This window comes from Cetorhinus maximus, chromosome 19, assembly GCF_964194155.1.
Source record: "Cetorhinus maximus chromosome 19, sCetMax3.hap1.1, whole genome shotgun sequence".
In the NCBI taxonomy this organism is placed as follows: domain Eukaryota; kingdom Metazoa; phylum Chordata; class Chondrichthyes; order Lamniformes; family Cetorhinidae; genus Cetorhinus; species Cetorhinus maximus.
This window is the reverse complement of record NC_135897.1, coordinates 94,660,009-94,671,715: the sequence shown is the minus strand read 5'-3', so window position 1 is coordinate 94,671,715 and position 11,707 is coordinate 94,660,009. Positions and strand designations below refer to the sequence as shown.

The 11,707-nt window shown below is 44.1% G+C and overlaps 1 protein-coding gene across 1 annotated transcript; it reads left to right on the top strand.

The window, feature by feature from the left end:
- Positions 1 to 210: 210 nt before the first annotated feature.
- On the top strand, positions 211 to 11,707 carry LOC144694124 (extracellular calcium-sensing receptor-like). The gene is given in 5 exon segments (XM_078564480.1): positions 211 to 477; positions 5,077 to 5,907; positions 7,647 to 7,874; positions 9,551 to 9,671; positions 10,809 to 11,707. Coding segments are annotated over 5 exon segments (2,331 nt in total). The 5' UTR covers positions 211 to 225.

The following is an 11,707-nucleotide window of genomic DNA, read 5'->3' as shown; positions in this document are numbered from 1 at the left end:
TTCTTTAAGATATTGATAATTTCTCATGGGCAATTGGGAAAGGGCAACACACGGTGATCTGCCAGCGATGCCTACATCCCACGAATGAATCATAATAAAAATGCTTCAAAACATTAGTTCAACAACAAATGATTAAAACGAATGAAGGAATATCTGCGCCTGTGACACCGGGATTAATGTGTGCTGGACAGGTTTGATTTCAGAACCTTTCGCTGGTTACAGACGATGATCTTTACCATTGGAGAAATAAACAAGGAGGCGAGAATTTTGCCCAATATCACTCTGGGCTATAGGGTATACGACACTTGTGATATCTACTCCCTGAGAGCAGCTATGACGTTTCTCAGTGGTGCTGAAGAGCACATGTCAAACAGCACGTGCAAAGGGGCAGTGTCTGTTCCAGCAATAATCGGTGAAGCCGGATCGCTTCAGTCCAGTATCATTGCCAGCACAACAGGACCGTTCCAGATTCCCATTGTAAGCTTTCACCACTTTAATCTTCTTCTCCGTTATCGAATTTCTTTTGTGGTAATTTTCCTGCTTTACTATATGTTTTGACTTATTGTTGGGGCAACGACAACTAACTTGATTACAGCCCCTTTAAGTGGTAAATCAGCCTATGGCATTCACAGGAAAGTAATCCGACAAAATTTGGCAGCGAGTCATATAAAGAGCACGAGGCCAAATGACCAAATGCTTGGTCAAAGAGTTAGATTTTAAGCAGCATCTGAAAGGAAGAGAGATAAGTGGAGAGGCAGAGAGGTTTAGGGAGGGAATTCCAGAACATAGGGTCTCGGAAGCTGCGGATACGATTACCAATGGCTGAGCAAAGGACATCACAGATGCACAAAGGCACTGGAAACTATTCAATAGGGACTCATGGCCTTCTTATATGTCCCCTAAATGTTTGTTGTTTAACTGTGAGTGTTGATAGTATGTCTTAGACTATTTAAAACTATGTCGGGTATAACAGTCAACGCTGATACATCGGCCTTCACGATGGAAAAGGACGGTGCAGGTATAGACATCAGGGCGGAGGACTGTGAAATATTAGAGGAATTTAACATAGACATGGGAGAGGGGGGAGGAGGGGGGTGGGGGTGGGGGGCGCGGTACTAACGGGTTTAGTGGCCTTAAAAGTGGGTATGTCCGCAGACCTGGATGCGATGTATCCCAGGCTGTTGAAAGAGGCAAGGGAAGAGATATCAGGGGCCCTGGCAGTAATTTTCAAATCCTCTCTGGCCACAAGTGAGATGCCAGAGGACTGGAGGACTGCTAACGTTGTCCCATTATTTAAAAAGGGAGGAAGGGATAGATCAGGAAATTACAGACCAGTCAGTCTAACCTTGGTGGTGGGGAAGTTGCTAGAAAGAATTATGAGGGACAGAATATATCTGCACTTGGAGAGACACAGATCAATCAGGGATAGTCAGCATGGATTTGTTAAGGGAACGTCATGTTTGACAAATTTGATCAAATTTTTTGAGGAGGTAAACAGGAGTGTTGATGAGGGTAATGCATTTGATGTGGTCTACATGGACTTTAGCAAGACTTTTGATAAGGTCCCTCATGGCAGACTGGTAAAGAAAGTAAGAGCCCATGGGGTCCAAGGCAAAGTTGCACCCCCAAGTTGGACCCAAAATTGGCTGAGAGGTAGGAAGCAGAGGGTGATGGTAGAGGGATGTTTCTGTGACTGGAAGTCTGTTTCCAATGGGGTTCCACAGGGCTCGGTGCTGGGGCCCTTGCTGTTTGTGGTGCAAATAAATGATTTGGACTTAAATGTAGGGGGTATGATCAAGAAGTTTTTAAAATTAATTCACAGGATGTGGGCTTTGGTGGATGGGTCAGCAATTATTGCCCATCCCCAATTGCCCTTGAGAAGGTGGTGGTGAGCTGCCTTCTTGAACTGCTGCAGTCCATGTGGTGTAGGTACACCCACAGTGCTGTTAGGGAGGGAGTTCCAGGATTTTGACCCAATGACAGTGAAGGAACGGTGATATATTTCCAAGTCAAGATGGCTAGTGACCTGGAGGGGAACTTCCAGGTGGTGGTGTTTCCATCTATCGGCTGCCCTTGTCCTTCTAGATGGTAGTGTTCATGGGTTTGGAAGATGCTCTCTAAGGAGCCTTGGTGAATTCCTGCAGTGCATCTTGTAGATGGTACACACTGCCGCCACTGTGCATCGCTGCTGGAGGAATTGAATGTTTATGGGTGTGGTGCCAATCAAGCTGGCTGCTTTGTCCTGGATGGTGTCAAGCTTCTTGAGTGTTTTGGGAGCTGTACTCATCCAGGAAAGTGGAGAGTATTCCATCACACTCCTGACTTGTGCCTTGTAGATGGTGGACAGGCTTTGGGGAGTCAGGAGGTGAGTTATTCATCTCACAATTCCTAGCTCCTGACCTGCTCTTGTAGCCACAGTATTTATATGGCTGGTCTAGCTCTGTTTCTAGTCAATAGTGATCCCCAGGATGTTGATAGTGGGGGATTCAGTGATGGTAATGCCACTGAACATCAAGGGGCAATGGTTGGATTATCTCTTGTTGTAGATCATCATTGCCTGAAACTTGTGTGGTGCGAATGTTACTTGCCACTTGTCAGCCCAAGCCTGGATGTTGTCCAGGTCTTGCTGCATTTGGACATGAACTGCTTCAGTGTCTGAGGAGTCGTGAATGGTGCTGAACACTGTGCATCATCAGCGAACATCCCCACTTCTGACCTTATGTTGGAAGGAATGTCATTGATGAAGCAGCTGAAGATGGTTGGGCCGAGGACACTACCCTGAGGTACTCCTGCAATGATGGCCTGGAACTGGGACGACTGACCTCCAACAACCACAACCATCTTCCTTAGTGCTAGGTGTGACTCCAACCAGTGGAGAGTTTTCCCCCTGATTCTCTTTAACTCCAGTTTTGCTAGTGCTCCTTGATGCCACACTCGGTCAAATGTGGCCTTGAGGTCAAGGGCAGTCGCTCTCACCTCACCTCTGGAATTCAGCTCTTTGTCCATGTTTGAACCAAGGCTGTCAAAGAGGTCAAGAGCTGAGTGGCCCTGGTGGAACCTAAACTGGGCGTCAGTGAGCAGGTTATTGCTAAGCCAATGCTGCTTGATAGCAGTGTTGATGCCCCCTTCCATTAGTTTAAAGATGATCGAGAGTAGACTGATGGGGTGGGGGACTGAATCGAATTAGCTGAAGACTGGCATCTGTGATGCAGGGGACCTCCAGAGGAGGCTGAGATGGATCATCCACTCGGCACTTCTGGCTGAAGATTGTAGCAAATGCTTCAGCCTTACCATTTGTCCTGATGTGCTGGGCTCCTCCGTCGCTGAGGATGGGGATATTTGTGGAGCCTCCTCTTCCAGTAAGTTGTTTAATTGTCCATCACCATTCATTATTGGATGTGACAGGACTGCTGAGCTTAGATCTGATCTGACGATTGTGGGATCTCTTAGCTCTGTCTATTACTTGCTGCTTATGCCGTTTGGCATGCAGGCAGTCCTGTGTTATAGCTTCACCAGGTTGATACCTCATTTTAAGGTGTGCCTGGTGCTGCTCCTGGCATGCCCTCCTGCACTCTTCATTGAACCAGGGTTGATCCCCTGGCTTGATGGTAATGGTAGAGTGGGGGATTTGCCGGATCATGAGGTTACAGATTGTGTTCGAGTACAATTCTGCTGCAGCTGATGGCCCATAGTGTCTCATGGATGCCCAGTCTTTAGTTGCTAGATCTTTTCCATAAGGTGGTTAAGAAGACATATGGGGTACTTGACTTTATTAGCCAAGGCATAGAATACAAGAGCAAGGATGTTATGCTGGAACTGTATAAAATCCTGGTTGGGCCACAACTGGAGTACTGCGTGCAGTTCTAGTCACCACATTATAGGAAGGATGTGATTACACTGGGGAAGGCACAGAGGAGATTAACCAGGATGCTGCCTGGGCTGGAGGGTCTGAGCTATGAGGAAAATTTCGATAGGCTGGGTTTATTTTCCTTGGAGGAGCAAAGGTTGAGAGGGGACCTGATAAAGGTGTATATGATTATGAGGGGCATAGATAGGTTGGATAGGAAGGCACTTTTTCCATTAGTAGAGGGGTCAATACCCAGGGGGCATAGATTTAAGGTAAGAGGTAGAAGGCTAAGAGAGGAGTTGAGGAGAAATCCTTTCACCCAGAGGGTGGTGGGAGTTTGGAACTCTCTGCTTGAAAGGGTGGCTGAGTCAGAAACTCTTGTAACAAATAAGAAGTATTTAGATATTCACTTGCGTTGCCATAGCCTGCAGGGCTATAGGCCAAGCGCTGGAAAATAGGATTAGCATAGTCAGACCTTTGTTGACCGGTGCGGACACGATGGGCCGAATGGCCTCCTTCTGCGCTGTAAACGCCTAGAGTCTGATCCTTTCTCACCTGATGCCAAAACGCACACATATATAACGCCACGTAAAGGCACCGTTAGTGTCTGAATGGGAATCAGGTTGGTGGATACAGCCTGAGGCGATGAAATGTTCCGGGGAGGGGGTAATTTCTGTCCTGCTGCGGTTGGTGATGGGAGGTCACTTGCTTGTGGAGCGCGGTTGCCTTGAATAGAATAATGACGGTACAAGAATGGGACTGTGTTTATGGGAACGGAGCAGATTTAATAGAGGCGTTTAAAAATATAAGAGTCGGGCAGATTAGAATGAAATCGATTGGGGCAGGTTTTGACCTTAGTGCCACAGGGGAAAAAGGTGCGATAGCGAATTGGCAGCTCATCTTACAGCGCCTCAGTTCAGCTGTATGGGCGTGACTGGGCTCTAGCTGCAGTATTGGAGCATGGGCCCAGGCTATAGCCCTGGTTCTGCACTATGGGCCCAGGGCTAGAGGCCTGGAGAATGCGCCTGGCCTTAAATTATGGGCCTGATCCTGGACCACAGGGCCTGGATTGTGGACCCTGCCTACGGCCCCATTCGTGAGCTATGTACAGTGCCCGGTCCTGGATTATGGGTTAGGTCTTGGGCTATATTTTTTATTCATTATGGGTCTGGCTCTTCATTGTGGCCTCTAAATAAATCACGTCACTTTCTCTTGTTTCTTTTTTCCAGATCAGTTACTTTTCTACTTGTTCCTGTCTGAGTGACAGGCGCAGGTATCCGGCATTTTTCCGGACAGTCCCCAGCGATTACTTTCAGACGAAGGCTTTGGCGCAACTTGTCAAACACTTTGGCTGGACTTGGATTGGAGCTTTTGGCAATGACGACGATTACGGGAGATTTGGGATTCAGCAATTCAAAGAACAGGTCACTGAATTTGGCGCTTGTATCGCTTTCTCCTACATTCTGCCCAAGATTTACAACGCGGAGAAGATATCTCAAATGGTGAACGTCATAAAAAGATCTTCGGCCAAGGTCATTGTCGTATTTACCCACGAGAGGGAAATGCTTCAGTTGATTGAGGAGGTCGCTCGCCAGAATGTCACTGGGATTCAGTGGCTCGCCAGTGAAGCGTGGATCACTGGGGCTGTGCTTTTCACCGAAGAGTTCCTGCCATATCTGGAAGGAGCGATCGGCTTTTCGTTGCGCCGAGCAGAAATCCCCGGGCTCCGGGAATTCCTCCTCCGGGTGAAGCCTTCCGCACATGACAGCGACAACTTTGTCAATGTCTTCTGGGAAGAGCTGTTTGCCTGTAAGTTTAAGCTGCCCGAAAATATCACCGAAAGAGCAACTCTCGGAGCCCGCTTATGCACAGGTTCAGAGAGCCTGGAAGATATCAGTACCATATATTCTGACACCTCACAACTGAGAATATCGTACAATGTGTACAAAGCTGTTTATGCCATTGCCCACGCACTGCATCGTTTAAGCTTATGTGAGAGTGGTAAAGGACCTTTTATAATTAGGAGTTGCGCAAGTATACACAACTTTGAACCATGGCAGGTGAGCAGTGTATGTGAAATATCTGTAGAACTGTTCCTTTTTATTGGGGATTCTGAAACGCACACAGCCCATTAGTCCTGTGCCAGCTCTTTGAATGACCCATCCAATCAATCGCACAGTCCTGCTCTTTGCCCGTAGCCCAGTGAAATTTTCCTGTTCAAATATTTATTCAATTTCTTTTTGGAAGTTACTATGCAATCTGCCTCCACCATCTTCCAGGCATTACATTCCAGATCGTAGCAACTCGCTGCGTACAAAAAAATCTTCATCTCATCCCTCTTTCGAGAAATAGTCTGATAGAGATGTCTAAGATTGTTAACAGCATGGACAAAATTAAGCAGGAGCATTATTGTAAATTAAATGGTTGAATTCGAAATAGGTAACACAGGTTCAAATTAGTAAAATGGAATTTTAGGATAGATACCACAAAATACTTCGTGTCTCTCCGTTTATGCACAGGATTCTCTAGAATCTAAAATACAACGATTATTATTATTCTGACATGTACTCCATTGTTTTCACTTTGTGCCGTTCATCATCCCTTTGATTTTTTTTGATTTCTGTTCCTTATTTAAGACCAATGTGTGAAATATATTTGCAGATAGGCAAATACTGAGGCAAAACCCTGGATTCATTGAGTAAGTATATTGGATATTGCAATGGTTTCAGAGCCATAGTAACCTTCACTTTAATTAAGGCAGGCTGAATGCCCTCCTTCATCCATAATCGTCTAACGGGATCAGATAGTGGACATCCGGATGAGTTTTAAAAGCTATTAGTTTATAGGAGGAAGGGAAGATTTAGGGATGGAGGATGTGACTGCTCTTGAAGTGCCAAAAGCTTCTAAAGTCCAGCAGATTTTAATCTACTTCATATTTTCCATATTCATGGTAGGATAGATGGCAGGTTGTCAGATTAGTAATCCAGAGTTATGCACAAATTATTCAAAGAATTCATGGCTAAATCCCATCATCGCACTTTGATACTTTGAACCCTGTTTAAAAACATGGATTTACAACATGTTATCAGTAATTGACTATGAAGCTGTTGGATTGTTGTAAAAATGCAACAGGTTCATGACTGTCCTTTAGGTAAAGAAGCTTGTCATTTTTATCTGGTCAGCCCTATACATAAGTCTAGACTCACACCAAGCTGGTTGCTTATTAACTGCACCCTGACATAGTCTGAAAAGTCATTGAATTGCTTCAAATTGTTCCCATTGGTTCAAAAAGAAGACCCGCCATCACTTTCTCAGGGTGACTAGAGAAAGTTAGTAAATGCTGGCCATACCAGTGACGCCCACACCTTGAGAATGCGTTTTAGAAATGACTTGGTCAGGTGGGGAATACCGAGATAAGAGAATGATGATGACAGAGGAGAGTTAGAAATATAAATTATAAGGTTACATGCATTGATATTCGCCGTGATCGCTGACACATTATCCTGTTCCATTCCTTCAGAAGAAGGGGTAAGCTATTTTGGACTAAGGTGAGGAGAATTTTTTCACTCAGGATTGTGAACCTTTGGAATTCTCTACCCCAGAAAGCTGAAGATGGTCAGTCGTTGAGTAAATTCAAGAAATAGATTGATAGACTTTTGGGTACTGAGGAATATCCAGATGATGACAATTAGGACTGGGGTAAAAGATAAGCCATGATCTTAATGAATGTTGGACCAGGCTCAAAGGGCTGAATGGCCTACTTCTGTTCCTTTTCTTCTTTTCTTACCTTCTTATTCAGCTTCTGCATTACCTGAAGGAAGTCAGATTCACCGACCAGTTTGGAGGGGAAGTAGGATTTGATGAAAACGGAGATGCTATTGCTTCGTATGACATGATTAATTGTCAGAGAGGTGCCAGTGGTAATGTTGAATATGTCCAAGTTGGTCGTTTTGATGCGTCTGCATCCACAGGGCTGGAACTTTCTCTGGAAGAACATACCATTGTCTGGACTGGTGGCAAAACTCAGGTATAAAATAATTCCAAGTACTAAATGATTATAAAGTGCCCAATGGTTTAAATAGTCTATTAGTCTATGTGCTCAATGGTTAATGGCTTACAATATGGTCAATAGTTAGGGAAATGTGTTCAAAATTAACTAATTAACAATCAGCTGAATGGTTTATTTATAAATCCACATTGTCAGGAAGATATAATAATTCTCAATGTTAATGGAATTTATTGTAAAATCGTGGCATCTATGTCTGTATGCCTCTCTTTCGTTGTGTGTGTCTTGTGTGTGTGTGTGTGAGAGAGAGATACTTAATTGGATTAAAGGCAGCTGGTCTGAAGGCTTTGATGTAAACATGGTAAACATGGGGGAAGTTTAGAATGTAAGGTGTAAAAGGACATTTGCATTTTTAAATAAACCAGGCTAGATTGTTTTCAAAGGAGGGGTGAAATGTGTCACCTAGCCAGGTGAAGTCTAGGAACAGTGTGTTTATTTTTCCCAAAGATTACTGGTAACCCTTAGTGCTATGAGAGATTTTATTATCAGAAAGATGAAGTTCAAAGACGTAGTGAAACAATGGGAATTTGCATTCAAAGGAGGATTGAAATGTGTCACCTAGCTAGTTGGAGTTTAGAAACAGTGTGTTTATTTTTCCCAAATATTATTGGTAAAATATTATTGCTATGAGAGGTTTTTATTCTTAGAAAGATAAAGTCCAAAGACATGGTGAAGGAATAGGAATTTGCATTCGAGGGGAAAATGTGTATAAAGGCTGTGTGTAAGGTCAGGCACTTTAAAGATCTAACAAGTGTGAAAAGCCTTCGGCATCTATGCCACAAGCTGCTGTCTACAAAGAGCTGAAGTTAAGAAAACTAATCTTGAATTCGACTGGTTCAGGGTATTGTGTGTCACCTTGCCTGGGTCTTTTAAGATCTGTGTCTTACTGTTGCCTTAACAAAAGTGTAACTAGGGGTCAGGTTAAGATTTTGGGGATTTAGAAGTTATCATAGTAGTAATTTGTAGACCTATGTATGTGTTTAAAATCATTTCTCTCATTTATAAATGTTTAATCTAGTTCTTTAAAAACCTATAAGACTCGGTGGACTTATTACAACTGAATTCAAGACACGCATCTCGAAATTTATACAACTTGCAAAACAGGTTGTGGCAGTTGTTTCAAGTTTCCCTTTGGGATTTGAACAATTCAGCATTTACCATCGGCTGTGCAATAACACCATGTTCTGCAATGGTTAATTTGATTACTGTTGAGAATATCACAACTTTATGACTGAAAACAGAAGCTGCCTGACCTGCTCAGCATTTTCTGATTTTATTTTCGGCTCATGTATTTAAAGTAGAATATCTCCTCCTGGATAGGACATGTGATTGGATATTTTATGAGACCAGGGTTGTGGTCAACTGTGATGCCCTCTGAAGCCAAACAACTGTTCAATAGTCAAATGTTTACATATGGCAAATAGCATGTTGGTGAGGGATGGGAGGGGAGCCATCATCCCCCTCATTCAGGAGAGAATGATAGAAACTTGGTGGAGAATGATTCGGAAGAGGGAACCGCGTTACGTGTCACCTGTAAAGAATCAAGGCTTACTTTAATTATCACAGTCTTGTCTGACCATTTTGTTGCCTTTTGAGGGCCAATGAGGGCTGATTACATCTTTTGCTCTTGTCCATAGCCTCCTTGGTCAGCATGCAGTGAAAGCTGCCCCCGTGGGATGAGAAAAGCGTCTCGTGACGGCGAACCTCTGTTGCTTTGACTGTGTGCCTGTGCCGACGGGGAGATTAGTAATGAAACAGGTAATGGTCACTCCTGCGCGCTTAATGCAAAAGTGGAATATTAGTGGAGACACGCACCAGGGTCGGAATATCAGCTTTACAGGTTTGAGTTTTGCAGAGACAAAATTAGTCTGTGTCTATACTTTTACCGAGAGCAACATCGTTCCTACAGCCAATAACTGGTCAGACTGACTGCTTAGAAATTCCTTAAATCTTCCCTAACGTGGCTCAGCTCCTCATTCTTCAAGTGTGAAAACTATTGCTTGAAGGCTCTTTTGATAGTGGAGAGCATGATAAACAAGTCTGGTCCTGTCCATCAACCATGTCCAGGCACATGCGCTTTGTTACTGCGGTATCTGGGTTGCAATCGCGAGCCTTGGCTGATGTTCCCTTCCTTAGCTGAAGGACACAGGCAAATTTTAACTCAATACAATCTAACTCGAGCTTGGACCTATCCTGATCTGGGAAGCTCAGTACCACACAGGGCAGTACATTTACTAACAGATCCTTTAGATAAAAGCTCACCGCATATTTAATATTACTTCAACGTTTTTTGAGATAAAGTATTCTCGAACCTTAACAACACAGACGGAGGTCATTCGGTCCATCTTACTCGTGCTGTCTCTTTGAACCAGCTCTACCATTTCCCGAACTACCTGCTCTTTTCCCATGGACCTGCACTTTTTCCTTTGCAAGTATTTATTCAGGCCTAGTTGAAAATTACTTCTGAATTTACTTCCACCACTTTTTCAGGATAGTAATCCAGATCCTAACAACTCGCTGCATAAAGGCACCACCAGATTTGCAAAGACTAAAACAGGAGACAGGGCAAATTGTAATCTAATGATCTGTGTTATGGAGCCTGCGTTATAAAAGCTTCAAACTATAGGATCGCAAAACTGGTTTGGGATGAGAAATCTCTTTGGTTTGTCCTTGCAAAATACCGTCTCACTTGGCAGCTATTGCTGACATCAATGCAGCAGGTTTTGTTCATGGAGGATACGACAATTTAGGCAAGTGAGGCGTTCAGCACTTTTGAGGTGAGGCACCTCTGACCTGCAAAGTTAACTCCGTTCCCTCCTGCACAGATGCTGCCAGACCTGCATTTTCCAGCATTTTCTGTTTTTATTTCTAACCAGCATGCTTTTTCATTTACAGATTCAGTGGAGTGCACGAAATGCCCTTCAGATGATTGGTCAAATGCCGACAGGACCATGTGCATTCCGAGGGAAATCGAGTATCTTTCCTTTGAAGATGGAACAGGAATTACATTGGCGATAATTGCACTATTGGGAGCCTGTCTAACTGTCGCAGTTCTGGCCGTTTTCTTTAGACACAGGGACACCCCTGTCGTAAAAGCGAACAATTCCGAGTTGAGCTTTCTTCTCCTGAGCTCCCCCGTCATGTGCTTCCTGTGTTCCCTGGCATTTATTGGTCGGCCAACGACCTGGTCCTGTATGCTGAGGCACACGGCTTTTGGAATCATCTTCGTGCTCTGCATCTCCTGTATACTTGCTAAAACGGTGGTGGTGCTCATGGCGTTCAGAGCGACGCTTCCCAACAGCAACTTGATGAAATGGTTTGGAGCAACCCAACAGCGGGCTATGATCTTTCTCTGTACCTGTGTCCAGGTTGGGATTTGTGTGACGTGGATAGTCAGGGCACCCCCATTCCCAATTAAAAATACAGCTTACCAAAGTGCTAAAACCATCCTAGAATGTCATGTTGGCTCGGTGGATGCTTTCTACACTGTACTGGCTTACATTAGCTTCTTGTCTTGTATATGTTTTGTGTTGGCCTTTCTGGCAAGGAAATTGCCCGACAATTTCAACGAGGCTAAATTCATAACTTTCAGCATGTTGATTTTTTTCGCAGTGTGGATATCCTTTATTCCTGCCTACGTCAGCTCGCCCGGCAAATACACGGTAGCAGTGGAGATCTTTGCCATTTTGTCATCAAGCTTTGGGCTGCTTCTGTGTATTTTTGCCCCTAAATGCTTCATAATACTGCTGAGACCAGAGCAAAACACTAAAAAAAAGCTCATGAGTAAATATTAA